This window comes from Melanotaenia boesemani, chromosome 7 (genome assembly GCF_017639745.1).
Source record: "Melanotaenia boesemani isolate fMelBoe1 chromosome 7, fMelBoe1.pri, whole genome shotgun sequence".
NCBI lineage: Eukaryota > Metazoa > Chordata > Actinopteri > Atheriniformes > Melanotaeniidae > Melanotaenia > Melanotaenia boesemani.
In genome coordinates, this window is record NC_055688.1 from 35,613,072 (window position 1) to 35,639,913 (window position 26,842).

At 40.4% G+C, this 26,842-nt stretch overlaps 1 protein-coding gene across 4 annotated transcripts in view; it reads right to left on the reverse strand.

The window, feature by feature from the left end:
* il1rapl2 (interleukin 1 receptor accessory protein-like 2) overlaps positions 1-26,842 on the reverse strand; it is a 494,907-nt gene that overhangs the window by 43,231 nt on the left and 424,834 nt on the right. For all 4 annotated transcript variants that reach the window (XM_041990452.1, XM_041990450.1, XM_041990449.1 and 1 more), the window contains exon 8: positions 6,075-6,207. In XM_041990452.1, coding sequence (XP_041846386.1) covers positions 6,075-6,207 — 133 coding nt within the window. The remainder of the gene's footprint in view (positions 1-6,074; positions 6,208-26,842) is intronic.

The following is a 26,842-nucleotide window of genomic DNA, read 5'->3' on the forward strand; positions in this document are numbered from 1 at the left end:
TGGATTACGGTCTGTCAAACTCCTTCTTCAGGGTTGGATTGGTAAAACTGGGACCCCAACGGATTGGATATTCCGGTACCTTTCCCAGTTTTTCCCTTTGGAAATGTAAGAAAATGTGTATCGAGCCCTACTAAACAGGAATTCATGCCGGAAACAAACTGCTTTGCGTTCATTTCTTTTGTTAACAGGTCATGTAAATAATGTGAGAGTGTATATTTGTAAAATGTGGTCAAAATGAGCTTTCTTCGAAGTGTTAAGGACCTTTTAAAACTTAAAACATCTTCAAGGTGACAAAGAAAGTAATACCTGGCATTCTCCTGATGAGCCAGAAAATGGGCTTCTAGCATTAAATGAACTTTAGTGACACAGATACAGAGTTACTGAGAAGAAAGAAATTAAAATTGTGAGACTTTAACAGAACTTGAACCAGATTACTGACTTGGATGTGAAGCAGGTAAAGAAACCTCTCCGCACCACTACACATATGGGCCAGAGCTGCTTTCAAGTGAAAATACGAATAAAGCAATGGTTTAGGTGGAACTACTGTAATTACGTATTCATTGCACATGAAGGAACGTGAGCTACGATAGCTGAGTTGCAGAAATGTGAAGTAGCTGGACTGCGATGAAGCTGTTTACTGCCAACAGCTGTGGAGAAACTGATGATACTGCTCATATTTACTATATTGGCTGTACTTTGAGCATATTCTGACCCAGAAGCCCTAAATTATTTACAGGATGTGTTTACATTTTCCATAGAGAGATGTTTTCCGAATATGAGCACAAAAAAAGAGAAACCCCTACCCTTCGCATAAATTCATAGCTCATCATGTTTCTTGGTTTCTATGGTTATAATGAAATGAAAGTCAACATTTTTGTCTCATATACTGCAAGGGTTCAAGAATTACAGGTATTTAAATGATCATAGAGGCCATGGGACAGAAGTGGACACTGTTCAAGCAGACGTGGACACGGTCACTGCAGCAGGATGAGCTTGAGGCCAACAGAATAATGTGCACGACAGCAGGAGTCGGCCTGCTGCAGCGCGATTGTTGAATCTGGAATATCAGCCTGATTGGATCCGAGGTGACTGGAGGACTGGACTGAAAGATATAGAACTCATCAGGCAAAGGTTAATTTAATACCATGAGGAATGATTAGTTTCAGGTTTAAACACCCCCCACTTACACACACTGCTGCTCTCTTTATCTACATCGCTATTCTCCCAGGAGTGAACCATTTCAGAGGCTAGGAAGTGACTTATCAGCCACATGACATCCTAAAGGCATAGGACTTCAGTCCAAACTGGCTCAGTTCAGCTGACTCTAGCCTTTGACCTCTGTGCGAAGGCAATGGAGGGGGGAAGCAGAAGGATATCCCTTTAGGGGGACTAAGCATCCAAATTAATAGTGATGATGAAATGTGGCTGTGCTTTGAAAAGAGAGCTTCCCTTAAAACACTAGCATATGTTACAGGCTTCAAATGCTCCCAGTTAAAGTGTCTTTCTTTTCTAAAATATTGTAATATTTCGTTCTTTTACATAATCTTATCCCAGAAATGAGTATTACTGTGTAAAACCAGGCACGTGGAGCAGTGACAGAGAAAAGGTCATGATCAATAATGTCAGATATTTTTCAAGCTTCCATAGTCAGGGTTTAACTTTCGCATTTAATGTAGTCTTATCTTTTATGTATAATTAGGATTTTATATTTGTGTTTGAGAAGTTACTAAACAATTTGATCATTTTTGTGTATTAGAGAGAAATATGGAGGAAAAGTAGCCATTCGGAGCAGTGATCTAACAATATGAGTGTGAAGTTGAGGTTTTTGGCTGTTGCTGTTTGGCTACTTTATCAAAGCATCTTTCAGTCAGTCTTACTGTATCGCTCCACCTGTGTTTTCAACCTGCTCTCTGTTAAAAATCAGACACAAAAGATGGCCAAGATTTCTGTAAAAAAGCTGGCCTTCCTACAGCCAACCTCACTTATTAACAAGGTTATGAGATACTCACTGAAATCTCAATAGGTAAGGACTTAACACCCTCTCATTGAACATTTAGCCCCACCCAGGGTGCAGGTACAGGGTTCTGAGGTACAAGGGGGCCCATTTTGGAAGGAGTCAGGTTTCTTTAGTCTGTTCATTTCTCAGCAACAGATGCTGTTGTGACCACGTGTAAGGGAGGATGGGTGGAGTGAACAATGTTGTTGTAACTGTTGTTTGTGTGTGTTAATGTAGTGCTGTGAATAAGAATTTCCCCTTGGTGACAAAGTATTATTATTATTATTATTATTATTATTATTTATGCTCTAATAAAGTTAGATTATTATTTTTACTGTGAATTGTTTTGTTCACAACTTTTGAAAGTCAGGAGCTACTGAAATCTGCTACCATGTGTTTGACTCATTCTACTCAAGAGGAACATTTACCCATATATTTATGGATTTTTAAGTAGAATTCACTTTGTGTATCTATGCCTGCTGCATGGGCTTGTACATACTCCAGAACAGAGAAGTTTGTTCTCTCTCAGGGCTGTGAGAAAAGACTGAAACTTTTTTTATTCTCTCAGCCCTGGTTTGAGAGTTCACAGCTTTTTCTGAACAGAACCTTTTTTTTTATGTGGATTCCAACAGCTATTGTGTGATTGGTCAGAAATTTGAAGCGGACATTATTAATGCAGTGGAAAGTTGTTATTTTCATTTTTTTGCTGATGCAAAATGTTCCACAAGTGAGTGAATAATTATGAGGAACATTTGGCCGAAGCTGTGAGGAAGTATGAAAATCCATGCAACACGTAAGGCATATAAACACAAAGACGCTGCCTTAAACAGTCCCCCACGTTGTGGACAAGGTGATGTATAAAATGTCCTGGCCAGAACAAACTTTGTTCTTGTTCTTGCCATTTTAAAAAAATGAATAAATTTGTTTGTTTTTGTAAAGCACTGTGAATTGTCCTGTACATGAAATGTGCTATACCAATAAACTTGCCTTGTTCTTGCAGAGTGTATACAGAGTTTATATCAGGCTGCCAGGACAGCTTGTACAGAACAGAAAAGACGAGAAACAGCCCAAAATTCAGTGGTTAGTCTTTCATTTTCCTATACACAGTACAAAGTGAAATTAAACAACATTCCTCTGGGACCTCTACGATGCAGCACAGAAGAACACAACACAGGACCGAACAGTGAGGACAGGACAACATGGAGTGCACCAAAAAACAAAAAACAAAAACAAACAACAACAACAACAACAACAAAAAAACAACAAAAATATGCAAAGCTCGGGATAGAGCCACAGCAAGCAGTGCAGCAGTGCAAAAGGCAGCAGTAACAGTAAAAGACCTGGAGTGTTGGAAGGGGAATACACTGTTTGTCAGGGACTGTATTCTAGCAGCAGTCAATGTGCAAAAATGCAGAACCTCAAAAAACAAACAAACAAACAAAACAGGACGGTATGAGGGAGTGGAAGAGTTTGCATAATAAATGAATAAATATAAATGTGTGTTTGTGGGAGTATGAGTGATGAGTCATGAGTTTGTTGTAGGGGAACAAATGATGGGGTGTATGTGAATAAATTATCTCAAACGCCGGTCCAGGGGTGTGTTTGTGTGTGCGGAGTCTGTGGAGTATGGTTATGTCTTAGTCCTGCTGAGGAATCTGATTGCCCGAGGAAAGAAGCTGGGAAGAGGAGGCTTGTACGGTTGGGAGAAAAGGGCGAGTGGAGTCATCTGCAGTGCTGGTGGCTTTGTGGATGCAGCGTGAGGTGTCAACGTCTGTGACAGACTGTCTCAGCTGTCCACACCAGCTGCTGTAACGTCTTGCGATCTGAAATGGAACTGTTACCGATTACTGTTGTACCTCTTCTCTGAACACCGCCTTGTTGTTCCCACTGATCAGGCCCATCACGGTCATATCATTAGTGAACTTGATGATGGGGTTAGAGCTGTGCATTGCGGCACAGTTGTAGGTCAGTAGTGTGGACAGCAGAGGACTGAGCACACAGCCCTGGGGCCCCTGTGCTCAATGTTGTATATCCAGACTGACTGAAGCCTCCCAGTCCCGAAGTCCAGGATCCAGTAGCAGAGGGAGGTGTTCAGGCCCAGCAGACTCAGCTTCCCTACCAGCTGCTGAAGTATGATGGGGTTATATTCTGAACATACGTTTCCTTTTTGTCCAGATGTGTGACGGCCAGATGGCATCATATTCTGGACCGTTGGGACAATATGAGAAATGCAGGGGATCCAATATGAGGGCAACTGAGATCTAATATTATGTGATCTTGATCTAATCTAATAATCTGCTTAAGGCACATTAGTGATTGTTAGCTAATGTTGCTAACTCAGTTAGCACACCAGCTCATTTCACCATGGGTTCTCCTCATAAAAAAAGGCCTCTCTAATGGAGGACATTTCTCATAACCCTTGTCCTTTCCTGGCTGCTTTGACATGGATCAGGCTTGTAATCATAAGTTTGAGCTAAAAGGGAAAAGCAAAGGGATTACTCTGGTGTCATTTCTTATTTTGCAATAAGCCAGAATTTCACGAATCTTGGTGGAGGTAGAACACGGACACATCACCATTAAAAGCTGCTTTTTTCTCCATTTTTAGTTTAACATTTTTGTACTAAATTCTCAGGGGCCTTTGCTCTGAAAAGTCTATCTGTACTTTCTTTTATCGTCACTAAGATTTCAAACATTTTCAACCTTTGTAACATCCATTTTACCCTGCTTCAAAGAGTAACAGAGAAGTCAACTCTGTAGAACTGCATAAGTCGTATGAGCTTAGTCTGATCCTCGGTGCTGTATACTTGGTGCTCCCTGACTTTGACTTAGAATGGCTTTAAAAAAAGATAAAGAAAGATGAAAACCAATGCGGTATTGTATTACCCAGAATTTAATAGTTCACAGGCATGTGTTTACTGTAAAATGAAAGGCAGCAATCACAAATCAACGTCAGACATTCATTAATCTGTGCAGATAAACCAATAAATCTAGGTATTTAAAGAACTATTTTAGGTCAGATTTAAAGACATCCCTTAATAAGTGTTTAAAACTCCTATTATGCTTTTGTCTGCAATCCTTTTTTTTGTCATAGAAATTCTGGATTTATTTGAGCTACTTTCACTGTGCACGATGTCATTCCACATAACACACTGCAGAATTTACCACATTTAAAAATAAACCCGGCTCAGATGAAAAGTCTGTTGTACTTAAAGTCAGTAAGTAGCAGATCTCTCAGAAAAGTGTGGCTAACATTTTGCATTTGTTTACATAGCTTGTTAGCTTAAAACGGGTAGCAGCTGACAGTGCTCAGGGCTTGCTGTGAAACTCACAATGCTAATGTGACATCTTGTTCTCTGCTGAGTCCACTCCGTACTCAAGCTTCTGGCTTTCCTTTGTCAGCATTTGAAAACTTAAAACTTTTTTAGACATGTGCAAGGAACAACATTCAACTTGCCCAAGGTCTGCTTATATCTCAGAAACGGCTACTCATTCACTAGAGTGATGGCAAACTTTGCATGAAAACAGTCAAGGTCAGACATTACAGGGGGCACAGTCATCTTTAAACATACCCTAATACTCCTTCCTCACACTCACTGGGTATGTGTGAGAACGTGTGTGACATTGTAAATGTTCTGACGGTTACCATGGTGATCCAGCAGGTTGTTCTAATGATATTTGATGCCCCGCAGACAACCAGGCTTTTCCCAATAGAGTTCGATGTAATTGGTCCCAACAGGGGAGAAAATGAATTCAATTTAACTTTATTATTAGAATTCATAATTTTTGAGGGAAGTTGAGAAGAGCCCTGTCAGAGAACCCCCTCACCGAGTCATGAATCATAAGAGAGGAAATTAGATCCTGACAGTGTGAGGCGTGAAGCTTGAGTCAAGCTCTTTCAGGAATTAATTAACAACAGAAACCTGTAAATTGTGTGCTGGTTTGTAGCACTGGTGCAGTTCTAATGTGTCTTTAAAACCTATCCAGCTTTATCTCATCTCCCATTCACAAATCTCCTGGGCTTCCTTTATTTTCCCCTTCAAACCCCTGACACGATCAGGTACATATGTCGTGTTCTTACCTGACTTCACTTTCTTTTATGTGTCCCGCTAGTTCTTCAACAAACTTTTCTCCTTTCATCCAGTAGATGATGGGCCTCCTGTTTTCTCCGCTGTAGCCAAAAAAGGCCTTGCAGTCCAGACTGAGAGGCATACCTGCAACACACAGCACAGCTCTGTTAATGACCCACAGTCTGAGGCTGATGGGAGGACAGCACCGTTATTTTGCAGGTACTCTGGCAGAGTTGTTAGTAGTTTAGCTGTTGCCTTTTTGTGGAGAAACCACAGATTATCACCTTTGGGTGGCTGCTTGATGAGACAGATTATTTTTCATGGTGGTGGTAAAGCGGGGTCAAAAGGAAGTGAAATAAAAAATATTTTAAGAATAGAAACAGAAAAAAATGGTATCTATATGTAATAAGCTGCAACATTTCATCTAAATTTACACCCTGAGGCCAAGAAAAACACTGCAGTCGTTGCTGTAGAATCTCACTAAAGATGTCATAACTGACAGCAAGACTTGCAAATAAAGTGTGTATGTAATGTTAACAATCTGCAGGATACATTTTCCTTCCAAGCAGCCAGACTGGCTTGTAATCTTATAAACGGGTCTTAAGCAATAGTTCTCCACAGGCTTTAGGATAATCCGTCAAAGTTTTCTTTGGACATTGGCTGCTTTTTCATTGGTTTTCAGTCCAGTCCTTGTACCTGACACATTTCAGGAGAATGAGTATGAATTGTTTTGCATGCCGCACTTGCCTTGCACCAATCAAACGTAACTTGCAGTCACATGACTACATACACAGAAACCAGGGCAGCATAGCAGCATAAACATCATTGATATTGATAAGTCAAAGTACAGGTCCAACAGAACAGAAATAAAAGGCAGCCAACATCCTTAGAAGAGCTTTGGAATGTCCTTCAAGAATCCCAGAAATATATCCCTGAAGACCACTCAATTTACCTTGTTAAGAAGTTTTGGGCTGTGCTGAAGAATGAATGTGGCCTTTCAAGGTTTCTAAATCTGTAAACTCTGTATCTGTCTTCTATGTTTTGCCATTTATGTTTGTACATGTTTTAATAAACCACTGCGCCCACTTCCAGTTTTCTTGGCATCAAATAAAGAAACAACAGGCGACTCAAAGGATGGATGTGCAGTCTGCATCCACACCAGCCTCCCTCATGGAAGACCTTGAAACCCCCATCCTGCTGTGATTACAGCTATCAGTGGTGATGATGGAGTATTAATGAGCATTCTAATGAACACCACCTCGTTAGGCAGTCAATTAGCAGATAATTATGATAGACCTCAGTATTATCATAATGATAGCTCTATCAACACAGTCAAGAAGTAAAACGTTAAGGAGTGTTCACCTTTGTGTTTGTTGCCCCACAGGATGCTTGAGCTGAAGAGTAACACCAAACATATCTGCATTTGAGGCGTTCACTGTTACTGATTCTTCAGGAAATTCAGGCAATTTTGTATTTATGTTTGACTGAGTTTGGTCCAAATTTAAAATCTTTCAAGGCATGTTCAATAATTTAACACAAGACAGGCAGAATCCTTTGTAAAATGCCTGCAGTTTGCAGAAGCATGAGTTTTGTTTTAGATATGGCTGAAATGGCCTGACGTTTGCCTCCGGTTTTGTGGCGCTGCTTAACTCATTTTGATAGATGGAGCTGGGGAAGAGGAGAAAGGACAACTTGATTCATGCCAGTCTAAAACTTGGCCACCAAAGCCTCATAAACACATCACGCATGTGTGTTGCTAGCTAACTTGTGGTGGGAAACGTGGCTTTCTGCCGAGGCAGGCCGCTCCCTGCAACACACACACATAAACACACACAATACAAAAATGGCTGTTAAAAAAAAGGAAAAGAAAAGCTGCATTGGAGTGAAATTGGTTTAGCTTGATTGTGTGTGTGTGTTTCTTTTTGTGTAAGGAGGTGTGTGAATGTGAGCTCGGCAGTAATTGATTAGCACCCTGAGGGTGTGTTTGTGTTCTCAGCATGTTATGGTGATTAAAATCATCAACTTTGTTTGCACTTGTGTAGAAAGAGGGTGTGTGGGATTTATTCTGTGTGTGTTTCCTGCAAATAGAGCGATCAGGCTTTAGATCCAGTCTGCATTTCATTCAGCTGAATGGAGTCTTTAGCCCTTTATGAGGCTTTAGCATCGGGGTGTTTATAAGAAGCTGAAGCTGTGTTCTTGCCACTATCACATAAAGGATTTGCACAAATGACTGATGGAGATTTTCTCAAGTAGGTTCATGATGATTTCACACTGCTGCTGAGTGATTAAACCTACAATATGTGGTACTTACTTTAAAGTGACACAAAGGAGGAATTCTATCCCAATCACATGAGAGTTTGCAAACAAGAAATATCACGTGACTTATGTCAAAATCAATTGGATTCTTCTCTTTGTGTCTTTTCATCAGCCTGACAGACTTGTCTGTGCTCATCAGTGTAGCTTCTGTGATACTCAGAGCACACGGATGCAGCTGAATATGAACATTAGTCCAGACTGTAGTTTGCCCTTGGTTCACTTTTTAATGCTGCAATTCAAGCATGAGAAACTGCTGGTTATCGGACATGGACATCTGTTACCTTCTGCCTGTTAAAAGCCTTGTGCTTTAAGGTTTCCCATCACAGATTCAGCCCACATCTTCAAAGACTTGCTGCCTTTCTCTACACTCGATTTCTTCTTACCAGCCAGTTAAATGAAAATTCCTCTGTAATCTGGATGGGCCACCTGAGCACAATCTGTGTGGGTATATTGTAGTCATTCTTATCAAATTCATCCATTTTCTACAGATAATATTTGACCCATTGAAGGTGAGTGATATATCTTTTCATTTCCAGAAAAGATCTGCTTTCTTATCACCAAAAATGAAACATAGAAAGTTTTGAAACATTTGACTTGAGCTTGTGGAGTCTGAAACGGGTCTCAGCCACACGAAGGATGTGTTAGTCAAAAAGAAAAAAACATAGTTTTCCTTCTTCAGCCAGAACAGCCTTAGCAAACACTGTATTGCTAACCTTTACAACACTTCGGTTTTGGGCTCAGACGTAATAATCGGCACTATTTACCTAAACTAAGAACGTCTGGTGTGGAGGTAGTGCACATCCATTGGACAAGCAATCACTGATTACTGGCTGTGAACTACTAGCACAACAGACTTTCTTTGGTTGAAAAACAGGTTGTCCAAGCAAACAACCATCTGATGACACAGTGAAGTAGTGTAAAAATTCATAACATAGCATCTGTTTGAACAGTTTTAAATTTTGAGTTGTTTTAGATGGAGAAAATTTCCTTTCTTCTGAGCAGCTGCTAGCTTGCGCAGCCCCTCTGCTACCCCATTACTTCTCTTAACTGAGAGCACTGTGGTGGTTGTCTACTGCTAGCAGTAACTTCTTAATGTCCATTTCAAGTACGCAAAACAGGCAATTGGACACCCGCTGGGTTTCCTCACATCACCAGCATTTCATAAAAAAGGAAATTGCACTTGATCACAGTATTCAGTGAAAGATAAAACTCTAAACCAGCTTCTAATCAACATATTTTGGCTTTGTACAACGTGTCGTTACTAAGTGACATTTTGTAGATTGCATGATGGCAAGAGCTCAAATTCCTGAAGGAACTGATTTGTAATAGCAGTGATATATCACATAAATGAAAGGTGAGAGGCGGGGATACAGGATGGTAGGAAAGTCATAAAACCATGGAGCCAATCTTGGCTTTTTCCTGTGTAACTTCCAGCTGCTGTTCAGATCATTAGTCAAGATCACTTGTCAGTCTTCGGGGGTTTCTCTTCGTGTTTCACTAAAACAGATTTTCTCTCACCTCTCCATGTCTTCTTGCCTTTTTCCCCTCTGCATGTCAGGACTTATTTTCTTTGCAATTATTTGCCATCCATGTCTTCTTTGTGTTCTCTTTTTGCACATTCGTTCCCATTGTCCCTGTATGAATAGGAATATTTCCCCTGCAGGGTTACAATGGAGACACATGTCTGTCTGTGAGGTGTCTGTAAGACGCTTTCTGTGTGGATAAATGGGCATATTCCTGAGTAAAGCCATGAAGCTATACTTAAAAATATACGGCAAAGCATTATACCTATTTTAAATAAAAAATATTGGCAAATGAATCTTTTTGGAGATATCTGCTGTAATGACTGAGTTGACAGCAGAGCCTTTTTTATTTCATGTCTTCTGTGATTAAGCCCTGTTTATTAAATATTAGCCTATTTAACACAAGACATACATTAAATTAAACTTATTGAATTAAACAGTTTCTTTTCCTGGGAAATCAAGAGGTGTCAGCGGAGCCGCTGTGTCTCAGCACAGATGGATTACTGTCAGTTAGCTCACTGGATTAAATTATGGGACGATCTTTATAGGCATATTAAGCAACAGATTTACTGTAACTGCTCACAAACATCCATCCTCCTCTGGCTCAGCAGCATGAGTAGAAGAGTAAGGGTGAAAAAAATTCCTTTTACCACAGCAGTTATGTTCTAAAGCACAAATAAACATGCCAATACACTATAAACAGCTCTGTGCAGGTCTTTGCTTCCAAGCAGCCAGACTTTCTTTTCATCTTTAGTGTTTCTGAGCTATAGTTCTGCAGGTTTCCTGAAGAGTTTTCTAAGTTATATGACTTTTGCTTGTTAAGGCACTTCATACCAACCCATGAAGCATTCAAGCATAGATAAAGGCTCTTAACTCAAAGGGTGAATCAGTGTTGTTTTGACTGAGAACAGGCAACTTAGCAAAAAGCATTTTAAAATGGCATCTTTGGGACTTTGTTGTGAGCATTTTGCCACACACATGTAAAATGTTCCTGTTTCTTTCATCTGCTTAAATTCCAAAAGACAACAAAGCTTGATAGACATAAAATAGTATCCAAACATGTTGTTCAGTGTGTCCTCAAAACATCTGAGGAAACTGGAAATGCAAAGGACATAAGAAGATGCGTCAGGCCAGAAAAACTATCTCCAGCAGATGAACAGCGATATGTCTTGTCCTCGCCTCAACCAGAACCACAGGTAGGTGAACCCAACCTAAAGTTATTGTTAATAAAAAAATGTGTTTCCACACCTCATAGTTGGTGATGCCGAGTGGATTACAAAGAAAGCAGCAACATAATGAAATGCTTTTCCACTGTTGAAGTACTTTCTCAGCTCTCAGCCATCACTAATTCTGAAGGGGGAATATTTGCCTCCTCAGGATGACGACTGGTCATCAAGCAACAATTAAAGTGACGCTTCTGTTGGACTTTGTATCTGATCAGTACAAAATCTTTCAGTATCAACTGCCCCAACAAGAAGCAGCACATGCAGGAGATGACAGCTGAGTCTTTACCTAATTGATGCCGGGGAGGAAAATTTTGAATATTTAGGAGCGTTTCTGGACGTGGTCGAGGCAGGGGTTGAATCTGTGGGAGCAGCAGAGGTCCACATAACCAGATACATATCGATGATGAAGGCTGGGTGTATTTGGAAAATGAGGAACAGCATCACAGGTGGGTCAGACAGTTTGATGAGACAACAGTAAAAGTTGTTAATCTAATATGGCTGCCAACCTGTGGCGCCACAATACAGAATTAGATGAGTAATTTTATCCCCATCATAAACACTGGTTCATATTCAACATTTTTTCTTGGTGTATGCCTTAACATTTCATAACATTTTATTTTAAAAACTCAGGTACCTAAGGGGTTAATATGAAGACAATCTTGGATGGACAAATTGGTTTGTGTTATGAGAGCAACAGTGTAGTTTCTCATTAGATCAGAGAAATTTCTGTCAGACTGGGAATAAATTAAGATATTTCTGACAGAGGAATGCTCCTCGGTCCGCGCAGTGAGAGGAGCAGGGTTATGGCCCAAACACAATATCACAATATCAAGTCCTGACCACTGGTGTTATGATGCAAAGCACTGGTTACCCATTAAGATCTTTCCTAAACATAAATAAACTACAAGTCATGATGCTAAAAAATGACTAAATCAGGAATCCAGCACAGAAATCCTGCCACTTCGTTCACCACCTGCCCTAATATACAAAAAGAAGCCCAAATCAAGGTGACCCAATTCCCAGTTTCCAACCCCACAGGGCACAGAGGTCCCATATTCATGCTCTGACTTTTCCCAGTTGTTTGATTGGCACCCACATAACCAACATCAGGGAGTTGTATTTAGTGATGTGGCTGATCAGAATTACACTAATTCAGGTGCACAATACAACACAGGGACAAATAAAATGTCAGAACAACATAATTACAATCTGTTTCTGCTTTATTCATCAATTAGTTTCCCATCAGAAGGCTGATGGATTTTAAATGCATGAAGGGCAGAAGATACCATCCAATATCCGGAGCTAAAGGAATATGTTTAGGACATTATAGCACACTTCGGCCCTCTTGGGCTGGTGTCCTGCAGGTTTTCGGTGTTTTCCTGTTGCAACACGTGTAGGTGGGCAGCTGACATCTGGAGTCATTACCCGGATGAAAAATGAAGCTTTTTTGTCTTCATTTACCTTTTCTGTGTTTTTACAAGACCATGGTACAAAAAAACCTGCCTTCTTTCAACAGCTATGGCCACACTCGAGCGAGGCTTTCATGAGCACGTTGTCTAATTCTGGCAGCAGCATGCTCCGCTGACGCTGACTTAACAAATGCACTGATCCCTTCCACTTAAATCTTGCTTCTGTGCGGCAGAGCTAAAAACATTCTGCAAAGACGGTACATGGCTGGAAAAACACTAGTTGTCCTAATGAATCCAGACAGCCTCTCTAAAGCCAGAGTGCACTCAGGCTTTAATTTATGGACACCAATTGTCAAATATTACTAAAAACCCACTTTCCACTTACCAGCAGTTCTCATCCTAGCGGTCTGAACCTGCAGGGGCCTACAAAATTCATTTGGGAGTGAAATAGCTGTTGTAGCTCGGAGGAAATAATTGTTTTAAAGTTAATTCTGTTTGTTTATTTGACATGCAGAGATTGGGTGGGCTGCTGGGAACACATTATTAAATAAAATAATTTTCTCTATTACAGGTAAAGAATGTATAAATGTGAAAACACCAGGAATTTCCAAAAGAACACATTAATTTTGACATAATTCTCACCAGAAAACGTCACAAGCCAACACGTTAACACTGTGACCACACAGTGTGGCAGGAGGCCTGTGGCTTGGATAAGGTATGTGAGATCCATCACGGTGTAAGGTGCAGGTTTAAACTCTGGTCCTGGTGGGCCGCTATCCTGCAGGTTTTTGTGTTTTCCCTGCTCCAACACACCTGACTGAAATTAATGGATCATTGTGAAGAAATTGACAAGAAGCTGTTGGATCCAATTGATAGGAATCAAGTATGTTGGAGCAGAGAAACAACAAAAACCCTATAGGATAGTGGCCCAAGGATCAGAGTTTGACACCCATGCACTAAGGGATGCATACTACCACCATAAAAAGCAGAATAAGTCAGTAGGGTAGGCCAGTGATCCCCAGCCTTGGTCCTCAAGGCCCACTATGCTGCAGGTACTAGATGTTTCCCTGCTGCAACACACCTGATACAAATTAAATCTGACAAGCTCTGCCTAAGTCTGCTATTGACCCATTATTTTGAGTCAGGTGTGTTGAAGCAGGGAAACACCAAAAGTCTGCATGACAGTGGGCCTTGAGGGCCGGAAATGGTGATCCCTGGGGTAAGGGACTGCATCTGGTTCAACCTGTTTGAACTCAGTGTGCATTTGGAGAGTAGAGGGTCGTGGCAAAACTTTTGTGCATGCAGGGTTTCTTTTCAGTTGGTAACAAGACAGTACTTGGACATGTTATCCAATTCACACCATTTGGTTGCCATAGATACTCGTGGCTTCGTGTGACAACGCATAATGGTAAAGTAGGGGTATCTCATTTTCTACCCCCTTTCCATTTCGTTTTAAGTGAAGTGGGGTAGGGAAAACAATGTGTAGGTAAAGCAGTAAAAAAGAGAAATGGGATTAGGCCTTACTCTGTGTGTGTGTGAGGAGGGGGTGGGATGGGGAGTTATGCATGCCAAAAAAAATCCCAAATGAGCCTGGCCAATGGAAGTCTTTCACCAAAGCTGTATGAGTGACAGTGTGAGTTGTGCCAAACATGCAGCATTTCTGCGGAGAGTCAGCTCATCTTCACATCACACACTTTACACAGGACACGAGAGTAAGAAAAAGGGAGTAATCTAAAAACTGAAAACAGACTCTCCATCGGCTTGTCTCCCTGTTTCTGTCTCCGCCTCACACACACACACACAAACATACACAGCACACACTTCATAAGAACTGATACATCTCGGCCCATCTGTTCCTTTAAAGGCACACACAGAGTAAGGGCTTTAGGTGATTCTGAACCCTGCTAGTGTGTGTGTGGACCAGGTACGGGGTGTGTGGGGGTTGTCTTGGTAACAGCTGAGTTTTGGGATTTGGGCTCCAAGGGAACGCAGCTGCACATGGCTACACAGATGGCGCCTCCTATGCATGCACATTCACATTCACATGCACATACACATGTAGTCAATGAGGCCAAATACTCAGACGTGCGCATGCATGTTCACACTTTTAGGACATACACACAGACACAGCCACGTGTAAGTAAATGGGCTGCTCAGCTGTAACCTGGGAGGCTCTTCATGCTTTTATTTAGTCTATTTACAGACATCCTTCCTCTCATAAAGTATTCCATTTTAATTTTTACTCTTTTTTATTTATAGGAAAACTACATGCTCACTACCATCCACCAAAACACATCCATTGCTGAGTGATGTGGATATTTTTTTTAAATGATGAGCTTTCTTTGCTGTCAAGTGATCATTACCCTGCTGTCTCTATGCTGCTGTTCATTCTGTATATGCTGCAGTATTACTTTTATTAATAAGTAAATTATGAGTTTCTGTTAAAAGATTCCCAATTGATAAATAGCTGCTCACTTTAACTTTTACAATTTCCACTAAATTGATTCAGTAGATGTATTAGTTAATTAAAAGATAACATTTTTCTACTGAGGATGGGCATAAGATAAAATTGACTTCCTGTAAACAGTCAAATGCTGCTTGCTGTACATGTCTAATCACTGTGTGTGATTATGCATTGGCTTCTCTATTTGTAATTAACATCATAGATTAATCACAGATTGTTCTAATATCAACAGATGGCATCAAAGTGTAAAGAACAAACTCATTTTGCTTTGAATGAAGCTACTGCACAGTTTAAAAAACCCTGACTGCCTTGTTTCTTTGAGCCACTTGTTCTGATGGAATTTGAACTTTTTACATAGACACACACACAAATTCACAATGAACCTGTCCAGCTTGGCTTCTCTTCAAATTGGAACAGGATATTTTGACATATAAGGAATTCTGCTTTGAATCTTCATAGCGCCACCTACAGTCTGACCAATGTGAGTAATACATGTTCTTTATGTCTGTTCTAATATGTTCTGAAAATAATAAGCCAACTAGAGGCTAGAGGAGTTACTAGAAGTTAGCTGAAGCAAAGTGGAAATGAAAGTAAAAAGTCGTCAGGGCCATGAACCAGGGGACCCCAAGACCTGACGGCAGGGAGAGTCATTTAGATAGTAATCCAGTACGTGTAATCTAGAATTTGAAGTAATGACTTCAAATGCTTCAGCTTGCACATGGCTCTTGTTGAGAATTGCAGCGCTAAGCAAACCATAGCATAAACAATGTTAGACTAAACATGTCAGTGTCATCTACTAGCAAGACTGTCACCAGCCACTCTATCAGGTCCACCGTGGTACCGGGTTGGAAACTCTTTTTCCACCAGAGCTCCCTTAATTTTTGGTGTGATAGATTTAGCAAGGGGTTGAAAACCTTCCTCAGAGGTTTTCTCCATATCAACATGACAGCATCACACAGTTGCTGCAGGTTTGTCGGCTGCATCCATGATGAGAATCTCCCGTTCCACCACATCCCAAAGCTGCTCTACTGGACTGAGATCTGGTGGCTGTGGAGGCCGTTGGAGTCCAGTGAACTCATCGTCATGTTCTAGAAAGCAGGTGGAGATGATCTGAGCTTTGTGACATGGTGCATTATCCTGCTGGAAGTAGCATCAGAAGATGCTCCACTGTGGTCATAAAGGGATGGACATGGTCAGCAACAATACTGAGGTAGGCTGTGCTGGTTAAACCAGGCCACGTTGGTACTAAGGGGCCCAAAGTGGGCCAAGAAAATCTCCCCCCACCATTACACCAGCAGCAGCCTGAAGCGTTGATCCAAGGCAGGATGGATCCATGTTTTCATGATGTTTCCAGCAGATTATGAGTCTAGCATCTGAATGTGGAGCTGAAATGGAGACTCATCAGACCAGCAACGTTTCTCCATCTTCTATTGTCCAGTGTTGGTGAGTGTGTGTGAATTGTAGCCTCAGTTTCCTGTTCTTAGCTGGCAGGAGGCACCCGGTGTGGTCTTCTGCTGCTGTAGACCATCTGCTTCAAGGTTGGACGTGTTGTGTGTTCAGAGGTGCTATTTTGCAGACCTTGGTTGGAACCAGTGCTTACTGGACTTCCTGTTGCCTTTCTATCATCTTCAACCAGTCTTTCCATTCTCCTCTGACCTCTGACACCAACACAACATTCTGGTCCAGACAACTGCTGATCGCTGGTTATTTTCTCTTCTTCAGAGCATTCTCTGGAAACCCCGGAGATGGTTGTGTGTGAAAATGTATTGCAGAAAATGTATATTTTTATTGTTTGCTAAACCTAACCAATCAATATTATGGCCTAAACCTAACCAGGAAGTGACTCAGTGGTGGCATTTAAGGATATCAATAAATGACTGAAAATCCCTTTTTGACTGGAGGCCCTGCTGATGGCCGACTGAAATAAGGGGCTGGATTAACGCATTCAAAGACCTGTTTTCATTGAATGAGGACGTATAGGGAAATATCCTGAACCAATTTAAGATCATTAAAAGTTTTTTATGATAAACAAATGTTAAGGAACTCAAAAGAGGAGTCTGATTTAAGGACACCTATTTACACAATTTAACAATAAATCTCTTCTTTTTCTTTGATTGAAATCTATATTTAAAATGTTTACAGAGAAAAGAAAACTTCAGCAAGTGCTGTGCAGATTTAATATGATTTGACAATACAATCACAAGGGAAAGACTGCATATTATTGAATAAATATGAGATGCAGAATCGCTCGTGAAAATTTCCTGTCTAACAGGAAATGAAGCTGCCACAAAGCTGGAAAGACTCATATTTGATTATTATGAATAAACTAAATATTTTTATCCCTCCATATCTGACTTTATCACTCTTCCTCGGCCTCACTCATCTTCTCCTTCTGATTTGCACACACACACACACATACACACACACAGAGTCATAACACCCGAGGTGATTCCCACTGAATTAATAACTCTCCCAGGAAAGTAATAAAGGGAAATCCATCCTCCATCTTTGTCCATATTTGTCAGTCTTCTGACAGCTCTAATTAACTAAGTCCTTTATGTGTCTGTACCTGACATTTGATTGGCTGGGGGGCTGGCCTTGTTAAAAACAGTTTTAAATTAACAGATGAAATTACAGAAGAGATTACAGCAGATATGCTTGACGAGGTTAATTAAATGAGCAGCCATTGGGGGAGGGGGTTGTTTTAAATCACCTGCAGATTTAGAGCTGATAGAGCTTCTCTTACTGGGTCTGTCTCTGCTCCCAGTTGTCCAAATTAGCTCCCAGTGTCTTTTAAATAGAATTAAGTTATTGGGATGTTCATTTTAACATATTAATTTGGTCACTAAATGTGTGACACCAGCTCTGGAGGGTTATCACTTATTAGTTTTCTACAGTCATTATTCCATTTAAAAAAAAAAAACCCTGTCACTGGGCTGGACTGGATTGGGAATCTGTGTTCCCAACATAGACGGTAAAGATAATGTTTTACCAGTACATCATCTGCAGAAGTTCTAATTCTGCCAGAACAAATTTGACCAAATGCCAAAATGGGGATCCCCATGGGGTTCATAAGACAATTTCAGGGTAAATAGTCTGTATTTATTTGTACTTTTCTGTACCTTGAATGATACTCAAAGCGCTTTACATTACACATCATATTCACCCATTCACACACACTGATGGCGGAAGCTGCCATGCAAGGCGCTAACCACAACCCATCAGGAGCAATTTGGGATGTGATGTCTTGCTTAGGGACACGTTAACATGAGCTCCACAGGCCGAGGATCGAACCGGCAACCCTCAGGCTACAAAACAGCCACTCTACCCACTGAACCACAGCAGCAATTTCAGGGTGTTAGCAGATCATTGTACAAGAAATATAGCCTGTATTTATCAATTTGGGATTTTTATTAGGGCTGTTAAAATGTATGTGTTAATACAAAGATGTTAATCTGTGAAATTAATGTGTTAATTTTTTAACGCATAAACAAAAAAGTTATTACTTGCACCATATTAATCTGAATTTGGTATTATCTTGGTGAGAGAAGCTGATTTGGGCATTTAGGGGCTTTATTGCAGTTGTAAATGTTTTGCCTTACTTTCAACATTACATATTTTTTCATTGTTTTATGAATAAAATTTTTTTCTTTCAGACAACAAAAAAATGCAGACGATAGAGGAGGTCATGATAATGAACATTTTCGGAAAGAGGCATAAAATGAGGCAGCACGGTAGACAATCTTTACAGCCATCAAGTACTTTGTGTTTTTTCTTATTTGTTCCTTTCGCTTGTTGTAGGTCAGCTATACAGCTCAATGCTGCCCATCCGCAAGCTCTCAGAAAACAAACTAATAGACATAAAGGACGCAGAAGACAAACAAAAGGCTCTGTATCTTTCATTAGTGTAGAGCATAAATGGGCCTTTAGGTCGGAAAACAAATATTAATGGATGTTTTTATTTTTTAATTGGATACTTGTGGTTCTGCTTTTTATTTAGCTGTTAAAGTCATCCAATCACCTGTTTTCTTCCTTTTGGAAATGCTTTTCTTTTTCAAAATGGTTTCTAAGAAGGACCTTTAAAATGTTTCTGTGATACAAACCATCTAATAATCGAAGTGAATCACCAACTCTCTGATGATCAATGTTTTTAACTGTCTGTCTTATACTATACTTATTAACTTGATTTTGAAAATCAAGCCCTTGTATGTAAGCCTGCAGTCTAACCCAGGTAAGTCACTGGAAATAAGCTAAAAAAAGATAATGGGCCTTAGCAGGTAGTTTTAGCCTTTGGGCAGCTTCACTGTGAGCTGAATAAAGAAACAAGAGTCAGGAGGAGAAGTTAAAAAAGGATAAAGAAAAGAAGAAGCAAGTGAGCCCACATGAGGTTAAGAGTGCTAATAGTTTCAGTCTCACTGGTGGCTATGTGTGTCTTTTGGGGGATTTCATGACAGAACTGGGTGGCGGGTGATGGCTGACTGACAGCTGTTACCAGAGGCTTTCAAAACATCCAGGAGAGTTCTACTTCTCCAGATTAGAGCCAGTGCATGGGAAATTAAATTTGGTCCCTGAATTGTTTGAGTCATCTGTGGTTTGAACAGCTGTAGGCTTTAAATGACTACACAGTTATAATTTTGAACATGTTTCCAGGCGGTAGCTGTTGTAGGCTTCACAGCTGAGGAGACAGACTGAAGAAACTGTTTGGGCAATCGCTTTAATGATTATAGCTACATATATAATAAAAACCAACAGCAGCTTCTTTACATTCTTTTAAATCCACTTTTCACACATATCAATATGCTTTAGCGCATCCAAAATCAGTTTTTACCCTCCAGGGTTACAAAAGCTTTGACAGAGGCATAATTTATCTATAGATTATAAATTGTTTAAAAACTGTTGCTGCTGCTCATCCACTGCTGCATTGCTTGGATAGAGCTACTTTTATATAAGACAATTGCTTCATCTGCTGAAATGAGGCATCTCCAATGACACGCCTCAGTGACTCTGACTTGGTAGACGAATAAACATCACAATAATAAAAACAGGGTCCTTAAGGTCACCATACAAAAGATAAAAGAATCAATCAAGCGTAAAGAGTAACGGTCAAGATAATAAAAACATTGTAATATATTGTGAAATAGTTTTAGTTTTATGTCCTGAGGCAGAGAGTTAAAAGCGCTAAAGGCTCTCAACCCCATGGTGGACAGGTGCAAGAGGGTAAGTCAGATGGAGGAAGCGGATTTGAGAAAAGTACTGAGTTTGTCAGTGTGAAAGAGCTCAGTGAAATACAGAGGAATATGGTTGTTAATAGCCTTGAATGTGAGGTGTAAAATTTTATAAATGGTGGACAACTGGGTGTCATCTGCATACCGGCAAAACTGGATGTCATATTTACAGAAAACATTGCCAAGAGGAAGGAGGTAGATAATGAACAGGAGAGGTCCAAACACAGAGCCTCGCGGTACACCAGAACAGAGTGAGGATGGTTGGAATGTAAATTATTGGAGTTGAAGAAACTGAGTATGGCCAGAGAGAGATGATTTAGCCAGTCCTGCGTGTTTTCAAATTGTCCAATTACAGCTAAATCTGTAAAATAAGGAAAGTGTAGGAAATAATGTTAAAAACTGCATTCAAGTCAAGGAGGATGAGGATGGTAAGGACATTCAAGATATAATTGGTAATTTTCTGTGTTTTGGTGCTGTGAAATGGGTGAAATTCGAACTGTAACTGTCCATATAGATTATTAAGAGAACAAAGAGCATTTTCAGAGTTTTTGAAAGGAAAGGAAATTGTAGATGGACCAAGATTACTGAAATTACAGGAGGTTACCACCAGGTTTCAAGAGAAAAATATATATTATATGTGCTCTACGTATGCATGTTTAACCACAGGTATTACAGAACAGAATAATTCAACCTTTAAGGTAAGCACTTGTGACTGAGACATAAGGTACACGGTTAAAGTTAAAAAATTTGTGGTAACCAAAAAAAAAAATAAAAAAAAATAAAAAATTCAGTGTATCTAAAAATCAAAAATGATATTACAATATCAGCTTACAGTTTAAAGGACAGAAAACGAGTACTCATATAAGGAAAATACACTTATTTTTGCCACCTTTTGCCATGTCTATCCCTTAACCCTGAAATCATTACAGCAAGAATGATTAATGGCCGATCAGAAAACATGCACTCTAAAATAACACACAACTGAAGTTACTGAAAAGCATTCTTGAACAACTCCTAAAACAAATGATATAATCCACAACAGTGTGAAACACATTTACAGCTCCGTCCTTACACCTGAGGCACTTTTTGACTTTTTAATGCAGACATTTCGCACATGACTTTCTGTTATGGTCTTTTCAACACAGGTGTGTTGAGTTGTGTTAAAGCATTAACACTGCAGCCATAAACTTGGCCCAGTCAGCTCAGTGACAGTGTAATTCTCTCATGTACTGACCTGCACTCCCTTGTTCCCTCATTGCACTTTGGCAGCGGTCTGAGGTCGGTACATCAGAGAATGGTGCTGACACTGAACTGACCTCAGACCAGCGTTCACTCGTTCGCTCACTGCTGTCTGGTTGGTTAAAATGAACTGCCAGCACTGTCTCGGAGCTAGAGTCTGAGATTGGAAGAAGGTAACTGAGCTTTCTGAATGTTCCGTTGCAGCTTCAGCCATTACCCTGCTGTAAGCAGAAACATGAGTCTGGCTACGATGCAATAAGAAAATATCAGCAAGTTGTTTTATAAGTTACTTAAAAATGTAAGCAATTACACGGGTAAGAGTGAATGTGAGGCATACAAAAGTATGTGGAATACTTTGACAAGTCCTCCAGTTAAACTATCATATCTGTGGTTTGTTCCTACCCTTATTTACAACTCAGAATTATATCCTATAAAGCAAGAGCATGGAAGAAATATAGCTCATATAAGCATTTCCTCATGAGAACTGACATCATTGTCACATCTATGGTTTAACAAGCCACAAGTTCACCTGAGGAAGGAGGGGTGTTTGATGAAAGGGCTATGGCACATTTATACTCAGTATTTGATATGAATATGCATCCGGATGGAGCGTTCTGTCAGTCTTTCATTTCGTTCATATTTCCGTGCATTCTCAGAGCTTGTGGATGGTCAAATGGAGCAGTACCACCAGAAATCATGGTGTCAGTGTTGCACAGTACCGCTCATGGCACATGTGACATGTGATCAAGGGGTTGAGAAAAGGGACGCTCTCGATTTACAAGTCAATCCTCACCTAAAGCCATGAGCTGTGGGTAGAACGAGACCACTGAAACAAGTTGCCGAAATGAGTTCCCCCTCAGGGTGGCAGGGCTCTCCCTTAAAGACAGGGTGAGAATCTCGGTCATCCAGGAGGTAATCAGAGTAGAGTCCCTGCTCCTCCACATCGAGAGGAGCCAGATGAGGTGGCTTGGACATCTATTCATGATGCCTCCGGGTTCTTGTGTTCCATCAGTGGAAGAAGGCCTGAGGATGAGCCAGTACACTCTGGAGCAGGGGTGTTCAACCTCCGGCTCCGGAGCTGCAAGTGGCTCTCTAGACCTTCAATAATGGCTCCTCATACATGGCTAAAAATGAACTAAATAATGTTTTTAAATATAGATATAATAACAAATGCAGGTTTTTAGCTATTTTTCAGTTTCTTCTTTCAGGTTACCAGGACAAGACACTGACATTTTTGACTAATCCAAACTACCCAAGCTTAAGTGAAAGAAAGATTTGTAGTTAAACCTCGTGGACCATGAAAAGACAGCTACTACATGATTGAAGGAGTGGGTAAATTCACAGAAAGCTTCAGATATATTTCTTTGCTCAAGTGTCCTTTAGGTGATGTGGAGGATTTAAATTTGGGACACATATAATCCTGTTATTTATTGTAAACATGCCATTTAGCTCCCTTCACTCAATTTAAACTTAGAGTAAACTTAGCAAATGCTTTTTGTAGGAGCAGTTTGCTTCATAATGGAGATCTGGCATTCTTATTTTTATCCTCTAATTTTTTTTTTTTAATTCATGTTTTTAGAGCTAATTGGTTTATACAGTGTTGAGCCAGCTGTGGAGCAAACAATAGTAAACTAGAATAAACTAGCTAAAAATGAGTGTGCACAGCTTTGCAGCATGCTCTGATATATTTGTGTACAGTCTGCTAATCCTGTAACAATCCAGAGGTTTACAGAGAATCTCTAAAAAATCAGAAACATTATTTATACTTTATTTATTCCTGTCCTGATCCAATTCATATTTGCTGAGCTAATTGTCCCTTGGAAAGAATTGCTGTTCTGGCCCACCCCCAATCTTTCTAATGTTTTCCTCAGTTTCTGTGTCTCTGCATTGATTCATTAGAGTAAACACAAGCTGAGAGCTGCATTCAGTTGGCAAACATTTTCACACCTTTAACAGCTATGGGAACGGGAGGGGGCGAGGACAGACATACTGAAGGCATCTAAAGTGCATTTGTTTTTCACCCTCTTTCTGGTGTGTAATGGAGTTTGCAAGGTCTCTGAAAAGCTTCTGATGGTTTCTAGGTCTAAATAAACATGAAGCAACTATAGGCAAAAGTTTGAAGGGTAGTAATGATCTAAACATTTCAAATTACTTCAAAGACTTGTTATAATGATATCAACAGTACTTCACCTTGTGAAACATAATTTCCATATACAGTACATGTGCTGCATACTTTGATTTAGGGTATTTTGCCTTTGTAAATCCATAACTGGAGTGCAGGCTTGATTTTCCAGGATTTTAAGTCTCTGGCACATGCATTAACAATGAAGTCCTTTTGTGGTTCTATCTTTCTATATGCATCGAATCATTGTTGAAGTTTCACCCAATGTATCACTGCTCTTCACCCATTGTCCCATTTTCCACCACAGTGGAACACAACCCGGACCCTTCACCTACAATACAACCCCCTCTCCTTTCCTTTCACAGCCTCCTAGGTTTGATGTTGCAGATCTGCATTCCAGCTGCATCAAACTGCTCAGCTGCTGCAGGCGCTCCTGCGATGGTGCCAGAAGGACAACATACTGTCCATAAAGCAGAGATGTGACCTCCTGACCTCCATGCAGAATGCTTTCCCCAGAGTATGTCTTATGTTGGGAAATCCTGACCATAAAAATCACACACAAAAGTGGGGACCAAGCACAGCATTGGTAAAATCTGCACAATGGCCAGGTCTAAGGGTCAATTTCCACCGGTGTGCCATGTTATGGCTGCACCGCGGACTCCGCAGCTACTTGGGGCCATTTCAGTCAATGGTTTGGTTCACACCGATTCTCCACTTCTCTTTTCGTGAGCTCCTGGATCCAAGTAGGTGGACTGAACTCGCGGGCGCTCTGCATCTGACCCGATGTTGACTGACTCACTATGGAGGTCGGAATGAAACCACGGTGAAGCCGGAACGAGCGCACAAGCACCCGGTGGAAAATGGGGGTCACTTGTATGAAGAACCTGTAACTCCCACAAAGAACCTCTAACAGAAACCCTCAGGGATCTGTGTGTCAACATTAATCTATAACACAACGGAGGAGCAAAGTGTTACAGACCCAGTCTCCCACATTCAATGTTTAATGCAGTTAAAATTGTGAATGTCAGGGTATATAAATGATAAAGAAAAAAAAAGACTCAGATCTCCCCAGCACATACACTGCCATCATCCCTTCCAGCCTCCTGATGTGGACTGCTGTTGGAAGACAATAACATGTCTTTTTGCATATAGGTGCTTGCATGGTATAAAACATTACAGTGACACGTTCTCCTTCTGGGGACCATCAGGTCTGTTACACACTCATGAGACTTTCAGCACTGCAAGGTGAAAATCTATTTCCACTCACACTTCAGCCATTAATCCTTTCAGTTTCATTCACACCCACAGTGGTCTAGTTCAGGTAGAATCTCACCAAAGGCTTCTTAATAAAAATCCAATTCTGGCACCACGGGATCCTCATCCCACAGAGAGAGTGAGGGTTTGAGGACGATAGAGGTGGAGTGGTAATACGGTGGGAGAAATAATTAGATAGTGATGGAGAAAGACAGACGACAGTGTACCAAACAGTGAGGATCGCTGCTCTTTTCCTTTTTTTTTCAGGGCAGCGGCTTCTGAAGTCATTTCAGAAATAAAAGCCCCACAGCTTCTTTTTTCACCTGGAAACTATTAAATTAACCGTAAAATTAAAAAAGAAAATATGGGATTTAAGTTGAAATATACACACACCATCCATTCTATCAGGCCCACCTGTTCAATTGACAAGTTTTTATAAAACCTTTAAATGTGCAAAATATTAACCCTTTATGTAGCAGATTTTTTAAAGTTTTAAAGGCACACTGTAAATGAGAAAAAATGTTAAATATGAACCAGAGTTCATGATGTCAGTAAAATTACTCATCTAGTTTCATATTGTGGTTGGCAACCATATAAGATTCCATAGCTTTCACTATAAAATATGACTATACACACACACACACACACACACACACACACACACTTTTATGTGAGACGTTACATTAAACAGAAGTGAATGGAGATGATTGACTGGATTATTGATTACCTGACAGATAGCTGACAGCTCAGCTCGATACCAACAAACTTAATGCACATGCAGGGGAAGTGACAAGCATGTCGAATGTTGAAAAGGCGAAAATTTGTGAGAAGTTAAAGCTGTACTATTATAATTTTTCTTCATCTTGTTCACCTCAGACTTCTAGTGCAACTACAAGTCTGATCATCTCAGAAGACACTGTAATCGTGGGTCGTATCAGTGATGTACAAGAAGCAGATTGGGGAAAACTGGTTGGCCACTTTGTGGCATGGTGTGGGGAAAATCATCTGATCTTGAAGTAAACAAAACAAAGAAAATATGCAAAGGAGGTGCAGATGATGGGGGACCATGGAACCAGCTTGCAGTATAGGTCTAGGAAGCAGAAACCTTTACTTTTAAGCTTCAGGCTTTTCTTTTCTTTAAGCTTTATACTACACCCCCAACAGCACTTACATACTGATGAAAGCTCTCACATCCCCATACCGAACGTCTGCCACACGAGTAGCTCCACAAACTTCAACTGGTTCAGAACTTGGCTGCCTGCAGCTGAACTAACAAAAGACCATACTATAAAAATTGAAACACAAAGCCTGGAAGGACAAACACTGTGGAACAGACCGGACTAACTGACGACTAGCACACAATAAGCTGCCAATGAAGAAAGGAAAACCTGGAGCAGACTGTATATACAGAGGGTCTGAAACAGGGCCCGGGAAGTAAAGCAAACAGAATACACAAGGGGGAAAAAACTACAAAATATAACAGGAAACAAGACAGGACTCATAAATGACAAATGATTAGAAGACAAAATAGCAACTGAAGAACAAAACCCCGCAGATCATAACACCCTCCATTTTTCTTTTTTTTTATTTACATTCCCCCTCCATGTATAAATGACCTATATGACTCTATTATTAAAGAAAATAAACAAACTAATAATCTTTTGCTTAAGCTGCACAAAAAGGCCTTCAAAAACACACCCTTCCCATAACAAGTGTGTTCAGTCAGAGGCTTCTTCAGTTCTGCTGCAATAAGGAAGATAAAGTGATAGTAAAGTCAAACTGCACTAACAGATGTAGTTGGTTTCCGGCAGGAACAGCAATCGCTGCAACAATAAGGCACATTTTCGTATTTACTCTTGTATTCAGTCAACGTGGAGCTTCTCCACACTGATGTTGCTCTTGCTGCTGTTGCTTCCGTCTGAGGGAAGACAGGCAAACAGATGTTTCTGTGATTGCCTCACCTCCATCACACACACCCTCTCATCTCCTCCCTCTCGCTCT